The 20521-nt window shown below is 37.3% G+C and overlaps 1 protein-coding gene across 22 annotated transcripts in view; it reads right to left on the bottom strand.

Annotated features, from left to right (window-relative positions):
- tspoap1 (TSPO associated protein 1) overlaps window positions 1-18233 on the bottom strand; it is a 116439-nt gene extending 98206 nt beyond the window's left edge. For 15 of the 22 annotated variants that reach the window (XR_014531819.1, XM_083531661.1, XM_083531681.1 and 12 more), the window contains exons 1-2: window positions 17988-18209; window positions 15964-16951 (exon numbers count right to left, since the gene is read on the bottom strand). Coding sequence is in view for 21 of the 22 variants with exons in the window: in XM_083531661.1 (XP_083387787.1) it covers window positions 15964-16782 (819 nt within the window). In the remaining variant the exon portion in view is untranslated. Of the gene's footprint in view, window positions 1-1643; window positions 3232-15963; window positions 16952-17987 lie in introns of those variants that run through there. The other 7 variants (XM_083531665.1, XM_083531673.1, XM_083531663.1 and 4 more) reach the window with 4 other exon arrangements.
- Window positions 18234-20521: the final 2288 nt, after the last annotated feature.

The following is a 20521-nucleotide window of genomic DNA, read 5'->3' as shown; positions in this document are numbered from 1 at the left end:
ATGAGAAGAATAAAATAAAAAAAAATAGGCTTGTGGTCAGGCCACTTATGGTGTGTGTATGTGTGTGTGTGTGTGTGTGTGTGTGTGTGCGTATGTGTATGTGTATGTGTATGTGTGTGTGTATGCATGTCTATTGCATATGTGTCCTTCCCAAATCTTCACTAAATCACCACTAAAGTGCCACAGGAAGTCATTGAAATGCCTTTTTGATTTAGAAGGACACACTGGATGTGGCACTGTCCCGTTTCTTTTCTGAAACAGTGAAATATGGGTTGAGGTCGCCCGCTGTGTCTGTATATAGCTCCTGCTAAACGCATTACCCCTGTGCTACTGCTAACTGGCCCACATTCGGCTCGTCTGGGAGACAGACAGGCTGGTCAGCACTGTTTTAGAATGCACATATGTGTTTCAACATGGCAATGAAGGACAAAACAGCAGCCAAAAGCACAACAGAAAAAAAAACCCTCCAAAGCACAACAGATCTGCATGGCAAGTAAGTGCTGTGTTATACTTAAAGCATAATAGAGTGCATGTGTCTAGGTCAGAGGCGAAACGTACTTGGGGGCATGTTTTAATGCCAACCTATAACATGTGCAACAGTCTAGGGCATGTATTCATCGTCATAGAGCAGCATTTGTATTTTATACAAATATGAACAATCCACGCTTCTTTTAACATTTTAAAAGTCATATACTATGGGGTTCGAGTCCCGGGTCAGGGAACCAACCCCAGCCATTAGGGTTGCACAAGCCAGTGCACTCTTAGTGCCGGTCCCAAGCCCGGATAAATGGGGAGGGTTGCGTTAGGAAGGGCATTCAGCGTAAAAACGTGCCAAATCAAAACATGCGGATGATTCGCTGTGGCGAACCCTAATAGGAGTAGCAGAAAGAAAGTTTTTTATAAACTATGGCTTATACTAGTACCATAACACTACTCTATACTTCAAGGCTCTTCTCTGTTCTGGCACCGAGGTGGTGGAATGAACTTCCCCTAGATGTCCGTACAGCGGAGTCTATCTTCATCTTCATATCTTTATTTCTATACTAACAACTTCCTGGAGTTTACTGGTGTTCCGTTAACTTTTCGAAAGGAGTCGCCAGGGTCAGAGATTATATGGCGAGGGAACAGTCCATGATAAATTCTTACGACACTGCAGAATATCCAGGATGGAAGGATTTGCTTTTTGCATTTTAACATAACTGCATTGTTTTATATAGAAGAGAAGAAACGCGGTTGTGAGAACGATTTAAAGTGCAAAGCCGCTATAAGAACAACTAACTCATTTCATAGGCACTCAACAACATTAAACATTATTATAAACGGACAAACTGTACAGTGTGTTAACATGATGGCTGCCAAACTGCTGCAGTGTAAGGGAAATAAAACACTTCCAGACATGCTGCGATTGCATCCGACGACATCATACCATCCAGTCACTGAATATTTTCTTCTAACATTCTAACATAACTGCTGTTATGTTCTGTACCTTCCATATTCTAGAAAATAAATGCAGATAACAGCAACATACTGAAAACTGTACAAGAGAATAAACACAGCTATGAGTCCCATTATGTCCCTTTAGTTTTTATGTTGGTGTTGCATCCTATAAATTCTCAGGATACATTTTGAAGCAATCTGCTTACCTTTCTGAACCCTTGCGCCTCGTAGTTGCTAAAATCCTCGTATAGGGAATGGTGACGTTTTCCGAGCATGCTGCCATTCTCCTTCGTTATGGTCGCCAGGCTCAGGCTTGCCATGTTCACAGTGCCTGACGTTCCCTTCTCTATTTCCGGCTTTCTCTCCTCTGGTGGTTCTGGTCCTACTGGAGGTTCAGGTTCACCTGCACTGGAGGCAGTTACAGAAGAGAAGTGCTGCAAGGGTTCAGGGGGTTCCGGCGTGGTGCACAGGTCATGCATAGCTCCCTTTCACTGCACGCTGAGTAAAGCAGGGGAGGTCAATACTACGCCAGAAAAAGCACATAAAATTGCAAGGCAACAGGAAGGCAGTGTTGAAGCTTCATTCAAGCCTGAGGCTGAAGCGATTACGGTGATCAGTAAAGGAATAACAGCCCTTTCGCTTTTGTGAATCGATGGACAGAAAGACATGAAAGGCAGTAGGGGTTCGTTAAGAGAAAAAAAGAGATAAAGAGAACAGCCAGGCATAGGCTGACTTTGGAGTTTGAGGTGAAAGGATAGGTTTGCACTCAGTGCACTTGCACAGCGCATTAGTTTGAGAGTCGCCTCCAGGAATCACGTCGAAAAGCAAAAATGCACTGTCACAGTAAACGAGCGGTCAAACTGGTGCCTATTCATAGAAAAGCAAGAACTGCATCACGACAGAGAACAACTGCTCCTCTCTTGTACTGTAATGGTAAGGTGGACAGGATGGTACTGTAATGTACTTTAATGGTAAGGTAGCAGTCAACTGTGCAGAATGTCCCTCAGAATCATGCTCAGATGAAAATTGAGATGAATGTCACGTTGCTTCCTGGGGTGACACAAGTCTGCATGAGACAATTTAGTCCAAGTCGGGATACGTTAGGATGCAGCTCTAAAGCTGTCTAAAGCACATCTTTATGTGCTACCATGAAGTGCAGGCTTCTGCTCCCTCATAAGATCGTCTGAGGATCTCTCAAAACATACAGGATGCCTATTTAAAATGAAAACGATTCCTAAATAAGCTCGTCTACATGAAAGCACATTTGTACATTATGTATCCATCTTTGTCTCTTCTCTCTTTAAAACCCTCCTCTTCTGCAATCATGCCACTTGAAGGATAATATGAAACAGTCCTCTGCTTATTCCCTCCTGCCTAATCCGTGCTCGCCGGGACAACATTTTATCCGAAAGGATGACGGCCGGAAGAATCCTCGGTTGAAACCTGGCTGAAAAAGCCAGTGCGTGTTTGTGTGTATCTATATGATAAAGAAGGAGAATGGGGGTGGGATGGCTGCAATCAGCCGACCAATCGCAAGCAGGCAGACTCTGAGTCAGAGCCAATCTGAACTGCGGAGAAAGCTGGTTTCCATGGAGATGACGCTGGAATGATGTTCGTGCCTATTGATTGCTGAAAAGGCAGCACGGTGGGCTGTGGGCGGGCGCACACGAGTGGACACACACACACGCACACTTTGCAAGCATTACCATCGAAACACAATGTTGCCAGTGACGTATGGAGACGTGATCGCTGAATACAAGAGCCCGATGTGGACAAAACAGGAAATTACATCATGCCATCAGCTCCACAACAAACACATTATATCTCTTCATCTCCCTGTATACACACAAATCGAACTGCCACACAAAATTCACAATGAATCCCAGTTAAATAAATGTTACAAGCAAGTGTGTGTGTATATCTAAAAAATGAAGTTTATTAGATCCCAAACCACTTCCCACAGATTCCAATCGCAGACATCATCCTGTTAATTACTTTATTGCTTCCTACACTCCGAGAGTTTAATTTCAGAGATATTAACTCCGTCTTGGAGTTTATTTTTATCTCTGGTGCGCACTTCTTGGCACAGTCAGTTTCATTTTTATGGGAAATAAGGACATCGCATAATCTAACACAGGTGACTGTGAAATTCGAATAAACTTCTATTACATATGTACCTGGAGAGTAAAACTCTTATATGCAACAGCTTTTAATTAGCTGTTAGATAAGACATGTTACTTATACAAGGTCATAGAAGGTATCAAAACTAAATTTGAGGTGGAATCTGAGGCGATAAACCGGACAGTGTGGCTAAAAAAACCAGATGCTCAGCTGTGTTCATTACTAGCGCTCGCTGCTTCAATTAAATTAAATGAATCTAGTTGTATAGGCTGGCTTTTAAATACACAAGTGACCAACTCAGCATTCAGTGTAACCTGATACGTTTAACTGAATGAAATGGAAATGCACTGAACAACTTAATCCGAATGGTTGATTTGATTCAGTTGGGGGTTTGAGACAAAGTACAGCTCCTGGTTGACCTTCATCCATCCACCAATTCAGCATTGATCTACAGAAACGAGGCCAGTTTTCTTTATCCACACACTATATACAGTCAGGAATAAATAAAGAATAATTACAACAGAAACCTAGCGGTGAAAAAAAAAATAAAAAATCTCTACAAATCTCTGTGGTGCAGGTAGACTGCTCCTGGATTCAATTCATGTCTCATATGTAAAATGTAATACTATATATTGTAATATATTCCTCTGCAGGAAATAAAAAATGAGATGTAGAAATCATATTTATCGCGTCGGCTGTGGTGGAAAGCAGCTTGAGATGAGGTTAGAGCCATTTTTTCATCTTACTGAGTAATAGATCTGTCCTGTAATGTGTAGACTAGAGAACTAGAGGAGAGCTTAAAGACGAAGTCATTCATAAGTATGAGGAGAAGGCAAATGATGTCTATATCACCTGGATAAGAAGAATCTTTGCTCATTTAAATTTATGTGTACAAAAATAAAGTATAATATTAATATCATTAGATTTAGAGGAGTTATGTGGAAGAAGTTGAGGAAAAAATGCACAGAAAAAATTAAAATGTGTCCCAGACTCTCTGGAGAGACGACTGGTTTCAGGCTTGTCACTACATTGTTATATGTCTTTATACATTTACATTTGCGGCATTTAGCAGACGCCCTTATCCAGAGTGACGTACAAAAGTGCTTTGAGTCTCTAGCAATAAATAAATATACACTGGTACACAAGATTACAAACATAACATAAATATAACTCTTGAATTCTACAAAGCAAACTTGGAAAGTGCTCATTTAAGTGTTTCAGGAAGAGGTAGGTCTGTAATCGTCGCTTGAAAATAGTCAGGGACTCTGCTGTAGGGACATCTAGGGGAAGTTCATTCTATCCGGTACATCCAGTATACTTACCTCTCCTTCTAAGAGAAGGTGAGATACAATGGGCAAAAACCACCAGAACCAAACGCAGCATAAAATATTAAAATAGGGCCAGTTTCTCTCTTTCACTATCGCACTTGCCACAGTGATTATGAAATTTTGGTGAATTGTGTCTTCAGTGACTCTTGGGTTATGTTATTCATTATCTCTACTCTATTCTTCTTTTTTGTATTCCACATTATATACATGTGTATGGAATGAACTCAAACCCTGATGATGCATCCCAGTTGTCAGTTAGATTTATCCTTGGGTACCTGGGATCTCACAAATTTGTGTGCAAGGGCCACCATGGGAAAAGGGGTGTTTATCACACATGTGTATGCACAGCTGTACAAAATGCCAATTGATAGAAAAAAGCACAGTAGCCTTGTAAAGCTGCTTGTTTTAAATGACAGGAAACAATAATAAGGTCTGAGATTAATTTAGACTTTGTCTAATAAACAAATTTTAACATATGGATATCCTACCTAATGAGGGTAAGAACACAAAGGAGGCTAGGGGGAAATTCATTCATTACAAAATACTACTTTTACATCATCTAGACTTTACAGGATGGTTATAGCTGGAAATATTTATGCTGAAAATGTAAGGGAGAAGAGGGCACCTATTTACATATGATTTGGCGTAGAAATGTGAAAATACTTGAAGAGTGGTTAGGCTTCAGTTTAACTGTGAATTCACTATTATGCCTTTTTGGAGATAAATCAGTGGTACCAAACATAGCAAACAATTGCATTTACCTTTTCTAAGATTGGTTGTATCACAGCTGCGAGATGGGATTGCCCCCTAAACCTCTGGTCTAAAAGATTGGATTGATGGCATGAATGAAAATGCATCATATGAGAGCATGTTGGGGAAACTGCATAGTGAGGGGAAAAAACTAAAAAACCATGGTATCATTTTTGCCAGCAAATTAAATGGTGATGAGCAGGACTATGTAAAAACTGTATAATTTACATGTGCTCTTGTCTTATTTTGTTCCATTGATGGTGACTAGTGGATTTGTAATTGATCAGAAAGGTAAATATTGCATACTGTGGTGAGGTATGAAGTTTCGACTGTTGAACAATAAAAAAAAGTTGAATTACAAAAATTATTAATTGTATTATTTATTCATATTTTGAGTACTTGTGTGCATTTCATTTGGTTTTACATTTAGAAACTAGTGGTTCTGGACAATGTGTTCTAGTATAAGAGATATTAATGAAAGTATGACTTGTCATTAATTAACTCATAGTTAATTAGGAAATGCCAGTACCGTCCCCAATCACGTTTTAAATGCATAAGTAGCTCAAAGTCTTATAACAGAGATCAAATAAAATGGTACTGGGTTAAGAAAAGAGACTGATGACCCACTTTTTACTTTCTACAAAAGAGTTTCCAGTGGTGTGAAAAAATAAATCAATTCTCTCCACAAAGCTGCAAGAACCAACTGCGTCAACTCGCTGCATCTTAGTGCAGTGAAATCGGTGATTACCCTCCCGATTATGCTAATGTGATATGGAAGCCCTGCATAATTATTCTACCAGCTATTATGCTACGATCAGTAATCTACACACATGCGTAAGCAAAACTCAAGAAATCAGTACACACAAAACCATGCTTATGAATGATTAATAAATGAGGTGTTTCATCCCAGCATTGTACTGGTTTAACCTGAAAAGTAGCTATGAATTTTAGAATCTCCTGTCAGATCGACATTCAGCTCACATTCGGATTATACCTATCACAGATAACAGATGGAACATTTATAAATCTGGTTGGCACACAATGATACTGAAAATTCTGTGTTTGGATTGGTTGAGTACTAAAACAGCGAGACAGGCTTCCAGGTTAAACAGCATATTTCATTTAAAGGGATTTTTGTTTTATGAATTAGAATTTGATCTGATATGGAAAGTGCATGTGACAAAACAAACATGAAATCACATGTCCTCAATTTGTTAAAGACCTCACTAATAGACAAGGTCTGTTTGACAATGATATTAAGTTTTAAGATCCAATTGCTTGTGTCCCACTGTCTAAGGATATCAGAAAATATTTATCATGTTCTACTGTGCTGTGAAAAAGTATTTCCTGATTTTTTTGTTTCTGAGATTTTTTTTTTGAGCAAATGAGCAAATTTTATTATTACACAAAGATAACCCGAATAAATACAAAATGCAGTTTTTTAAATGATGATTTAATTTTTTTAAGGCAAAAAAAAAAAAGCTGTCTAAACCTGCCTAAACAAGTAATTATTTCTATGGCTATTTTTGATAGACATTATTTACAAACAAAGGAAAAAAGAAAAATTTGGAACATTGGTAAAGCTTTCCAAAAGTGGCTGGCCTACCTAAAAAGACTCCACAAGCACAAAGAAGACTTAACGAGGAACTCAGAAAAGAACCTAAAGACCTCACTTAGCTCAGTTAAGGCCAGCGCTTATGATTCAACAATAAAAGAAGAACACAAAGGCTCGTCTCACATTTGCCAAAAACATCCTCAAGACATTTGGGAAAATATTCTGTAAACTGATGAGACAAAAGTTTAACTTTCTGGAAAATGTGCATCCTGGTACATCTAGCGTAAAACTAACACAGTGTTTCACAAAAAGAACATACCAAGAGTCAAACATGGTGGTGGTAGAGCGATGGTATGGGGGCTGCTTTGCAGCTTCAGCACCCAAATGACTTGCCATCATTGATGGAACCATGAATTCTGCACTCTACCAGAAAATCCTGGAGGAGAATGTCTGGCCATCAGTTCACATCCTCATGCTCAAGTGCCCTTCGGTTATGCAGCAGAACAATGATCTAAAATGCACCAGCAAGTCCACCTCTGAATGGCTCCAATACTAAATAAATAAAGGTTTTGGAGTGGCTTAGTCAAAGTAACTAAAATCTGATTGAGATGTTGTGGCATGACCTTAAACAAGCCACTCATGTTTGAAATTGAAACAATTCTGCAAAGAGGAGTGGGCTAAAATTCCTCTACAGTGATCTGAAAGGCAGTTATCGCTTGATTGCAGTTGTTGGCGCCAAAGGTGGCAAAACCAGTTATTAGGTTTAGTGGGCAATTACTTCTACACATAGGGCCAGGTACATTTAAACAGCTTCTTTCCTATAATAAATAAAATCATCATTTAAAAACTGCATGTTGTATTTACTCGGGTTATCTTTGTGTAATATAAAAAATTGCTTGAATTTAATCAAATTTAATGTGCTTTATAATACACTTTTTAGCAATTGACAAATAGCCGATAAATAGAAATTGTATTGAATTATTTTTAGACATACCTATTTGTAAAATACTTTATATTGACAATTACAATTGACATTTTATACACGTCTTTATAAATGAGGCCCAATTTTTTTTCCTATCAGATTTCAGACAAGCAATATTCCATCATCTGCCAAATTTCCTGAAAGAACTATTCATGAAGTAAGGTGAAGAATGTGACCTCCAAAGCATAAATGGAAAACAAACTATGGGTCATAAATATTGCCTTGTTTTCAGTTTATCCTTCATATCAAGCTTTCAGCAGTTTAGTTATAGTTCTTTTTCTCAAGGACAGGAATAAAAAAAGGACTGAAGACTATAAAGGAAAGGACAACAGCGACTTGAATTAGACAGAAGCGTGTTTTCTGGCAAAGGAAAAAAAAAGACTCTGAAAGGAAAGAGGAAAACAAAATAGTTGACTAGGTCCAGAGAAAGGCAATGCAAATTTTCTGCACACTTCAAAGACGTAGCTAATTTCACACATGCTCTGACATACAATTTTGGAAAATTATACCAAAAGCCCTTCCACCAGAATGGCAAAATGTGGCAATACACTAAACCCCTGGTTTATAGATTATGGGGTGTTTTTTTGTGGGCAAGTGCCAGGTTTTCCCCAAACATTCATTTTAAAGACAAAGAAGACAACGATGCACAAAGGAGCATCAAATCCTGAAGTTGCATCAGATCAAACTTGGGTTTAATCAATAATTGAACACTTGTTCAAGGCAATCTCATGCCAGTTTTGGGATGATAGAGGGAGGGGGTGGGGGGGCTCGCAGGCATGACCTAGTTATGCCACCATCCACCCCGTATTCCCCGAAATAAAAAGACACACAGAGACTCCCATCCCCGATCCCTGACGAACCCAATCCTCAAGAGACTGAGACTTCAAATGAATCCTAAATAGTGCTTCCCGGTATGCAGAACACGTAGACAGACAAGTACATCTGCCTGTCTCAATCTGTCACAATTCAGATGATAATTTGTGAAGAGATAAACAAACCAAGAACTGAATATCTAAATTTAAGGCCATTATAGTCAATCAAAAAAGACATATAGAAAGATAGAGAGAGAGAATAAAAAAAAGAATAGTTTTATACAATTAAAGGTTTTAGTTGTACACCCTCTTATTAGAACAATAGACTGCTGTACCTTGCAGCCATACACAGCAAAAATCCTATACATAAGCACAAAAAATAGATGCTGCAATTTTATCTGTCTATTCTATTCTATGCCTGAGTGCAGGCATGCAGAAGAGGGCAGATAGCAGTTTTATACAAGTACATTATGCTTCCCTGTAATGTAGTATTATTGGCAGTTTGAAGAAACAAAAAAAAAAATAATAATGTGATAGCTGCCTGGATGTCTTGGGATTCTAGCTTCTCTGGTTGGTAACTAAAGGCAGATAGAAAGGAGCTACAGTAGTTATTGGATAGAAATTCTCAAATGACCAAATTGTAAAGGGAGAAAAAAGCATTTATCAAAAGCATATATCAACTGGCTCTTAATTATTCCTGTAGCTATTACAATAATTCAATCAGTGTAAAGAATTGTGCACTTTTCTCTGATTACTTTTCTTTGTCTTTTATTGTACTTCTGTAAAAGCGATTAAAACAACAAATTACACTGTTTACTGAACCGATTTTAGAAAACAATATCATTAGGAAGCAGGAAAGAAATGAACCTGTCCCAGATGCCTATGTTATATAAATCCCAACCAAATAGGGCTAATAAAGGGCTAAACCGTGCTCTTAAACCTTCTAACCTGAAACACTGCTTGTTCTTCCTTCTACCTGTTTTCTGTCTTTCTTAACCTTAGCAAAATGTCACGCTGTATTTTAATATCCTCCTGGGAACAGTGCATTTTAAATTGCAGCTCAGCAATAGGCCACATTTCTGTCAAGATTTAGGAGAACACATTAATACTTGATTTACGCTAAGCTCCACATCATCGACTGACAGTCTAAAATGAATCACTGCTATGAGATATTTCAAAGTTCATATGTGTGAAAAAATGGCCCGATCAGCCAAACACACATGTAAGCAAAGATGCATGCACATAAACTAAATGTGTAGTCATATTTTAGGTGTATAAAGGTGTGTAAAAGTGACGTCTTTAATACAAAAAAGTGACAAATCCATTTGTCAGCACAGCTGTGCCACAAGTCTGTGAAGCCTCCGTTACCTATTCTGACAGCTGTAGCAAATTCGGCCTAACACAAACACAAACACACACACACACACACACACACACACACACACACACACACACACACCTCACAAGAAGCATCAACAATACAAAAAGAATACAATTTACTACAGCTATATGACTACAAATCTTATTCTTTTGGCTGCTCCCATTAGGGGTCGCCACAGTGGATCATCCGTCTCCATACCCCCTGTCCTTTACATCTGCCTCTTTCAAACCAACTACCTTAATGTCTTTCCTTGCCACATCCATAAACCTCCTCCTTGGTCTTCTTCTTTTCCTCCCTCCTGTCGGCTTCATCCTCAGCATTCTCCTACCGATATACCCCATGTCCTTCCTCTGCACATGTCCAAACCATCTCAATCTCGCCTCCCTCACCTTGTCTCCAAAACGTCCTACATGCGCTGTCCCTCTAATAAACTCGTTTCAAATCCTGTCAATCCTCCGTCACTCCCAACGAAAACCTCAACATCTTTAGCTCTGCTACCTCCAGCTCCACCTCCTGTCTTTTACTCAATGCCACTGTCTCTAAACGATACAACATCGCAGGTCTCACCAAAGTCCTATAAACTTTCCCTTTCACTCTTGCAGATACTCTTCTATCACAAATCACTCCTGCTATCACTCTTCTCCACCCACTCCACCCTGCCTGCACTCTTTTCTTTACTTCTCTAACACACTCTCCATTACTTTGCATTGTTGACCCCAGGTACTTAAACTCCTCCACCTTTTCCACCTCTTCTCCCTGCAACCGCAGCACTCCACTCCCCTCCCTCTCATTAACACACATGTACTCTGTCTTACTCTTACTGACTTTCATTCCCCTTCTTTCCAGCACGAACCTAAACCTCTCCAGGCTTTTCTCAATCTGCTCACAAATCACAATATCATCCACAAACATCATAGTCCACTGAGACTCCTGTCTGACCTCATTCGTCAACCTGTCCATCAGCACCGCAAACAGAAAAGGGCTCAGAGCCAATCCTTGATGCAGTCCAACCTCCAATTTAAACCAGTCTGTCGTTCCTACTGCACACTTCACTGCTGTCACACTGTCCCCATACAATGTCCTGCACCACTCTCAAATACTTCTTTGACACACCTGACTAGCTATATGGCTACAATTAAAAAAAATATATACACCAGTGATATAATAATAATAATAGGTTATTAGTTTAAATAGTATTAATTTCTACATGCATGTATTCTGCAGTATGAATTGTAATTGTATTTATCAAGTAACAATTTAACTAGGCAATAAATTAGCAAAACTCTAATAAACACTAATTTTTACAATTTTTTAAGTGGCCAGCAGTAAAAAAAAATAAAAAATCACATCTACATTTAAAACAAACGCAATGAAACTAAATACAAAGAATAAATGAGCAAAGAATCAATAAGCAAAACTTGAACTTGAGGGTACAAAAACTGAGCATGAACAAAAGCTATGCATAGACAAATATCGCATCTCAGTCACACCAACTTCTTTCTTCAGCCTTTTCTAGTCAATAAACACTTTGTTTCACAAACAGACATGGCTCCTTGATGTATAGTGGCTGATGGGAATCGTAGTCTGTGACATAATCCAGACACGTAAGTAAATCGGGCATTACAGAAATGGCTGACAAACCCAAGGGTGACAATACTTTTTTTCCAGAGAATGTGAAAAAATAAATAAATACATTTTAAGTAATTTTTTCTGCATTGTAATCTCAAATACTGTATGTAAGCACTTAAACACCACCATATATAGTGTAAATATAGGATGAATGTGAATAATTTTAAATTCAGATTTTTTTTTTTGCCTCTTTTCTGCTTGTAAAAGATGTTTTTTAATGATGATGAACACTTTTCTTTATTATGATGTTGCATACCAATTTTACTAAAAAACTGATTCTGTTAAATAAAGCAAAACAATTTTTTTCCTGCACATCAGACTGTTAATTACATTTACTGAGTCCTTAATTACTCATTTTTTTTTTTCTTCATTCAACTAAAAAAATTACTTAAAAACACCCTCATTAGTCTGTTTGTGTGTTCTGTGGTGTTAAATGCTTCAAAGTATGTTTTTTTATCTTGTTTGTGCAGGTGCAATGAATAGCCTGAATATTACTGGCTAGAAACTAATTTCTTTATATCATAATATTGCCCAAATTGAATAAAAAACAGATTATTAGTGCTGACACAAAGGGACTGACAGATTATTGTGCACATACAGCAACTGGTGAAGCACTCAGAGATGCATTGTGAAAAAAATAAAATAGTACCTTTTAAAAAGAAATGTTAATGGTTTTCTCTAAACATACCATTGCAAACCATTACTTGTTAACCATTAATACCATTACCAATTGGTTTTTATTATGTATTATCACCATTAAATCATGAGACTAAAGAAACCATTGCAAAAAAATTTATTTGGTCCTTAATGTTATCCACTAGACATAAGATGGCACCAATAAGAGGCAGCAAATTACCAGTAAAGACCCATATTCCAATTTCCATTCCATTCCAGATTCCAAATTACAACTATTAAAACCATTGCATGTTTTTTTTTTTAGCAGGAATGGTCGTAAACTATTTGGATGTTGATTATCAGAATATTTAATGAACACTAACCTACTGTACCAACATAAATAGCCAGACCAAATCTTATTACCATCTATAACAATAGCATTTGCTAGTAGTATTATAAATCGTTGGCTGTCTATAAACCTATAAACATTTGTTCTAGCATAAAGTACCATTTTTTACCATTTGCCTTTAACTAGTATTTTGTGCCTTCATTAAAACAGTGATGAAAAACATAATTTATTAATGCAGCATGTGTTGACAGAGAGAAAGGCAGAGGGAGAACAAGGTTATTACATTGGCACAAGAAAGGCTTACCCTGCTACACAATCTCTACTGAATTAAGTTGTCTTTCACAATAAGGGATAAACACTAGCTGCTTGAGGAGCTTTTTTTTTTATTTTGGGACACTTGCTCGTAAAGCCTACTTACATTCTAGCTGTTATAAAGAATTATTTTAACTGGTACTGCCCTGGGTATAGGAAACAATACCAACTGGAGAAAGAGATGTGCCTGGGAGTTAATTCCTCCATATTCAAAAATTGTTCAAATTCATTTCTTTATTTTTTGTGCTATTGCTGCATCTTGTTGCTATACAAAATATACATTTTATATGAACAACATTGGAATAAACCGAAAAAACAAACAAGAGTTTAACATTAACCTCAAGCTCAAGTGTAGTCTCCAAAAACTAAAAATAGGCACTAAACAAATATTCTTTTTAAATTTTCCAGATTGCAGACCAGCAGAAGTGTGTTTGAGTTTGTTAGCTATGGTTTGCTTATGTTAGCTATGGAACTAGCAATCACAGTGAATGAGTGAAACATTGCAGTAAAAAAAGGTTTGGACATGGCATGGTAAAGGTTAAGAATTATGAGTATAACTTTAACTAACTAATTATCTAAACAATACGAACTAACATGATTTATAACCGGAGTTTATACCATTTCTCTGCCAGGGGAGAATATTTGTCAGGTTAGCTTATGTTCGCTAGCTGCTTAGCAGTGAAATGGTCTAAAATCCTGTCATAAATCGTGTCAAGTTAGTTAACAATGAGTGCTGTATATATTTATGATTACGACTTAAATCCCTGTCAAAAATCTACAAAGTCTTCTTCTTTCTTCTTCCCACTTTAATACTGCAAAAAACTCTATTACCATACACTCAGCAAAACAGATGGAAATAGCTCAGTCCTTCACAGGACCTTTATAGAAGTAGATGCTGACCCCACAAACATCCCGAACAATCTAGAGACGTACCAGCACCATTTGGATTCCACTTCATTTAGAGTTTGGACATTGGACCTCTTTGAGTGTTTAAATGCTCTGGCATGGAGAAGTTGGTGTTGGATCTATGATGATCTCAAATGTTGACTATTTTATGTTGCTCAGTAGCTCCTGGTTCCATAACGTCAACTGACTGTAGAAGACTGTAGAAAGGACATTACTCATAATTACACACTCTGGTACTCACGTTAGTTCTCACTCTTTAGTGTTGTGTATTGTTTTAAGATTTATAATCACACGATATCACCCAAATGAGGATGGTTTCCCCTTTTGAGTCTGGTTCCTCTCATGGTTTCTTCCTCATAACATCTAAGAGAGTTTTTCCTTGCCACAGTCGCCATGGCTGCTCATCAGGGATAAATACACATCGTTCACCTTAATTCTTAAATTCTGTAAAATGGCTTTAAGACAATGTCCACTGTAAAAAACGCTATATAAATAAACTCGACTTGACTTGACTTAATTCCTGTTCAGACAACTTGAATAAGTGCCAGAAATGCTTGGAATAATGAACTTTGTCAACTTCACCAATTCACCTAACACAAATCATGCTGCTAAATCCCAAAAATCTCCTCAGTGACATTTTCCATGCTAAGTAAAAAAGAAAAAAAAAGACATTCTTGTATATAATTTCTATGTGATATATATCATATATCATATCTATTTTCCATCCTATTTTCCATATTCTTTAAATGGGGATATAACTGAAGTCAGGGGTGTCGAATATTTTCCAAGGGCCGGTGTAGGTGCAGGTTTTTATTCCAACCAAATAAAGGGCCACACTTAATAGTCATTGAAAATAAAAATCATTAGATTTAAACAGGTAGAATTTGGTGTGGACGCTGTGTTAAACTAAAAACCTGCACCCACAATGGCCCTTTGTGAAAAGGATGGACACCCCTGGATTAAGTGAAAGAATGCTAGGTGGAGACTCTTGGTTGTAAACCTTAAATATAAATTCTCAAAAATCCACATTTAAACTTTACACTCAACAGGGCTGGGACTTATTGATAGATCAATGACTACACCATGGACCAGGGGTGCCATTATTTCTTTTTCAAAGCAACAAATGTATGACTTGAGACTGAACTAATGGCACATTGGTGCAGTTTGCTGTCTTTTCCAGAACAGTGACATGGCTCGTTGTTCCTTGGCCTGCAATGCACCGGCAGGGATAAATTATTCAACAGCACGAGCAAAGAGGTAGAACAGCATGAACACATCAATGCTCCGGCCTCCACATATATACAGGGTATCAATGAAATATTAAGGACCTAAGGACTTTATTTTGACTTTGTTGATCTTTAGATCTGGTGCACATCCACGTATCTCTGCCCTCTGTTTATATCCAATATCTTTATTATTGGGCTGCAAGGTGCTATTTTAGCCTCTTTTTAGCTATTTTAGACATCTTTTTAGCCTAATGTCAGGCAAGGTTATAAAGTGCACAGAGAATACATGCAGGCCCTGCCTTCGCTATTCTATCAAACAACCATCATTTGTAATTACAAAACCTTTGCTCCAAAATCATCCGAAAAGGGATACAGGTGTTACTACTACCACACTCAGGCTGCTTGCTTTGTTTCTACTGTGTTTAATTTGAACTGGAATCCATTGATGCAGCAGTGTATCAGATTTCATGAAAAAGACAAAAACTCCCCACACAGAGCATCTCACTCTTGTTGCTTAGTAACCAGCCTTTCAAAAAAGCAGGCAGAATACCAGAACTTACTGTGTCTTCCATGTTGTCTTCTGAACATCTGGAGGGAGACAACTTTTCCAGAGGTGGACAAGAACTCTGGAGTTCCCACCCCTCATCAGGAAAAGATTGATGAAGATGCCTCTTGTTGTTCAGTTCCTCCACTAAGGAAGAACGGAGAGGGCTTATTCCAGAATCCTGCTTTTCAGATGAGCTTTCCAGTTTTTGTCTGTTTCTTTTCATAAGGAGACGTTTCTGAGAATCAGGGTAGTAATGGGTTTGCCTTCTCTGTGTGAAGGACTTCTTGCTCCGAAAGTCCTCTGACCTCCACTTAGCTGTCTCTTTTATAACTTTGTCCTCGCTCTCTTCTACCACTAGTGAAGGATGCCCATGTACTTTTAAAAAGTGGCACAGGAAGTAGCTCTTCTCCAGCTCCACTTCCTCCCAGAGGCACTGCAGAAGACCATCCTTCTCCTTGTTTGTCCCTCCATGGAGAGTCTTCAGCAACTCCTCCAGTTTACAGTATGCTGCTCCATTGCCTTTACAACTTGAGTCAATTTCTGCCAAATTCTCACCCACGTCCGTTGTCCTGCTTGGTCTTACGATGCCAGTGATCTCATCTGCAAGCCTTTGGCACAGTTCACCGGCCTGCTTGAGGTTAGTGTGGTCAAAGTACTGGTGCTGCAGGGCCTTTTCCTTCTCACATCCAGGACCAAGAACAGGCTGGGATTGAGCTTTAAGTTCGCTGTGGCAAGGCGAGACTTTCTTGTTCTCCGTTTTCCTCCTTGATTGCAGAATTGCTTTTTTGGAGAAGACACAATGGTAGTTACTCTCGGCTTCATTCTTGCCCATTGCGATGTGATGTTAGTTTTTATATATGAAGAAGAGACAGAGAGAAAAAAGGCCTGGTCAGGCCAGGGCAGAAGGCATGCACGATGGAAGAATGAACAGTGAAGAAATGCATTCATGCATGATATGGCTGGTCAGAAGCACGCATCGCAAAATCTACTCCGTACGACCACTGAAATTAGCAAAGATAAGGACAGGTGAGACTAACCAAACAGAAATACATTCATCACATTCATTCTGACATTACATTCAGCAGGATAAAGAAAGCGTTTACATGCAATGTCCAAGCATGTTCATTGAGTAACAGAGAGAAACCACGCTTCCTGTAAATTACATTACTGAAAGAAGGGAAGGAAGCCGTTTCCATTGTTTCTGCTTAAGTAAGCTGTAATGTCCTCAGTTAGACTCTGCAGCATGAACCAACTTCATGCCATGAGCATCAGTACTTTCATTGAATTAAATCCAACAAATGATGGCATTTAGTTTAAAAGCATGCAATTAAAAAACATCAATTTAGTCCAATGATCACTTGGTATTTGAATGTCAAAGAAAAAATACTAAACTATGCCTTTACCCTCATTATTAATGACCTATGGATCCACATGAACATGTCATTTTGGAAAACCCCTGCGTTCTCCGGCTTTCAAAAATGGCTAGATATAAAAATAATTCAATATGAAAAGTAATAAATCCTCTTCTAATTAATTTTAGTCTTAAAACTTTGATTTCAGGTTCATTAACAGTGGCTGGTATTATATTGCATTATTATTATTATAACATTAAAGATATAATTTATCTACTTAAAAAAAAAAGCCATAACCTTTCACATGTACAGAATTCATGACATTCCTTCTTACATCCAAACCGTTATGCGGCAGATCAAATAATTATATCTCCTACCCGTTTTCAGTTAGTCCCGCCTCCTGCATGGTGATTGGATATATTTGTAACAAGGTCCAATAAACGAGCAGTTCGAACGGATAAACCGGAATCGGGATTCGTTGTAATTGTACGGATGTAGTCGGAATACGGGTAGGCCAAAAGGAATAATTAAAGAAGGGAATAAACGCTCAGTGTTTCCGCGTCTCTTTAATAAACACAGCGCTTTAAATGTACAACGCTGAAGTTGAGAAGCAGTTAAATAGTTATTAGTATTCATGTGTTCATGTTACGCCATGCATTTTTTAGGGACAAGAACACACGCTTACCTCTGAGTCAGGGTCCAGCAGCTCCTTATCTTTTTCTATTTATTCATTTTATTTGACTGGCCGCGGATTAAAGGTTTATATCAATGCAATAAATGCACTAAAAGCCGGAAAAGACGCACAGCGACGCAGCATTGTCATGTCGATGTGTATTATGTTTGCGTTGCACGATCCCGGACTGAATCCGCAAAAGCACCAGTTGCTTCCAGCTTAAACCGAACGTCCGGCTCCTGAAAACCCACAAAACCTGCAAGCAGCCCGTTACCGAGGTAGCAGAGCTTTTTAACGAGTGTACACTGACATCTAGTGGTTATTCTACTGGTACTGCACGCCTCGTTATTTTCTTCGACGCTCAAAGTAATTTATAGGTGAATAAGTCAGTAAATAAATAAGTAGTCAGGTGAATGATTATTAAATAAATAGATAGGTAAATAAATAATTAAGAACCTAAGTAAGTATTTCAGTAATTAGTAAGTAAGTAAGCAAATAAGTTGTTAAGCGACAAGTAAGTACACATTTTAATAGAAACACTAAAAACCTTTATGGTGTCCTTCGATTTGATTCACTATGTAATAAATGAGAAGAGGGAAAACATACCATTTGGGAAAACCTTTAAAAAATAAGGACTATCTTAATATCTCTAATAGTGATTTAGGCATTGAAGTCTATTGTACAATAAATTGGATTGTTTTTTTATTATATTGTATTATAATCTTCCAAACTCTGAATACATTTTGAACTGCATTAGTTAAGCAGATTTCAGAGCATGTTATGAATTTACAAATACCATGGCAACTTTAAATTTAATATAATGTTTGGTATTATGCAACATTTAGTTTTGGCCCATGGCCCTCAGTCAAGTTTGATTTTTGGCCCTTCATAGGAAGACACATATGCCTTAGATCATACACTCACTTTTTCTTTCCAAACCTTATCCACCTTAATAAATTACTGTTAGAGCGAGTTCATAGGTGTAAATAGATTCCGGGAGCAATTCACAAAAATACTATTGTTCGTAGTGTTACAACCCTAAAAAAGTAAGTAAGTAGTTTGATAAAAAGATAAATAGGTTTGTAGGTCAGTAACTTAATAGGTATTTTGGGTAGGTAAGTAAATAAGCAAGTAATTTAATAAGTATTACATAAATAGGTAATTAAATGATTTAATATGCAAGTCAGTAAGTAGGCATGTATTGTAGGTAAGTAAGTAAAGACAAAAATATAAGTAGCTATATAAGAAAATTAGTAAACACGTAGGTTGGTAAGGATTAGGCCAATCGGTAGTTAGGCAAGTAGTAAACATACATAAATAAACACTATGTAGGTGAATAAGTAAGTAAATCAGTAATTGAGTCAGTAAGCAATTAAGTGAATATGTGGATAATTAATAAATAAAGAGATAAGTGAATAAATAAGTAAGAATGTAAGTCAGTAGTTAGGTAATTAGGTAGGAAAGTAGCAACTAAGATATTAAGCAATAAGTATGTAAGTGAGAGGTAGATGCATAAGTAAGTAGACAGTGATTTGTTCCACCATGCCATATATGAGAAATATGGGAAATGTGGGAAATATGACTTCTGGGAAAACTCTGGATCAGCTTTATGTCTCTCATTAAATGTTACTTAGGCATTAAACTCTACTGTACAAAAATTTGATTATTTCTATATTTCATTTAATTCCACTAAAGATAAACTGCATTAGTTCAGTAAATTAAAGAGTAATGTTTTCTATTTATTTATTTTTAAAAATTATGAACTCACAAAAAAGAGGAACCAACGCAACTTTAATTTTAATATAATGTTTGGTGTAAAACAACATATATTTTTGGCTCACGACACTCAATAAAGCTTGCTTTTTGGCCCTTCATAGAAAGGCACATATGCTTTAGATCATACGCCCCCTTATTCTATTCAAACCTTATCCACCTTAATAGTTTTATGTCATAGCTATCAGGTGTGTAGTTGTGAATAGATATTGGGAGCATGTCACAAAAATACTATTGTTTGTAGAAATACATACTGAAGAGTAAGTAGTTTGGTAAATAGGACATAAGTCGGTAAGTAGGTCAGAAATAAGCGAGTTATTTAATGTGTAAGAAAGTAAATACATAAGTAGGTACAGTAACTAAGTAAGTAAGAAAGTCATAAAGTTAATGTCTTATTAAGTTACTTATTATGTAAGTAAACTTGTACTTTAGGTAAGTAAGTAAAAACACATACAATTTAAGTGGCTTTAAGTGTAGACCAGTAGTTGAATAAATACAAAAATAGAAATTATATAGGCAAATAATTAAGTAAATAAGTAAGAAGGCAAATTAATAGGTTGATAATCAGTAAATAAATAAATAGATGAATAAATAATTAAGCATGTAAGTAAGTATTTTGGAAATTAGGCAGGTATATGTTGTTAAGTAATTAAGTAAGAAAGTTGGTGGGTAGAAAGATAATGAAGAAGTCATTAATCAAACAAATTAGCTTGAAATGGAAAGGGTCTAAAGTTTAAATCTGACACCAAAAGACTGATATAAACATGTCATAA

The sequence above is a fragment of the Silurus aristotelis genome (genome assembly GCF_946808225.1).
Source record: "Silurus aristotelis genome assembly, chromosome: 26".
NCBI classification, from domain to species: Eukaryota; Metazoa; Chordata; class Actinopteri; order Siluriformes; family Siluridae; genus Silurus; species Silurus aristotelis.
The sequence above is the reverse complement of the archived record's forward strand: the minus strand, read 5'-3'. Positions and strand labels throughout refer to the sequence as shown.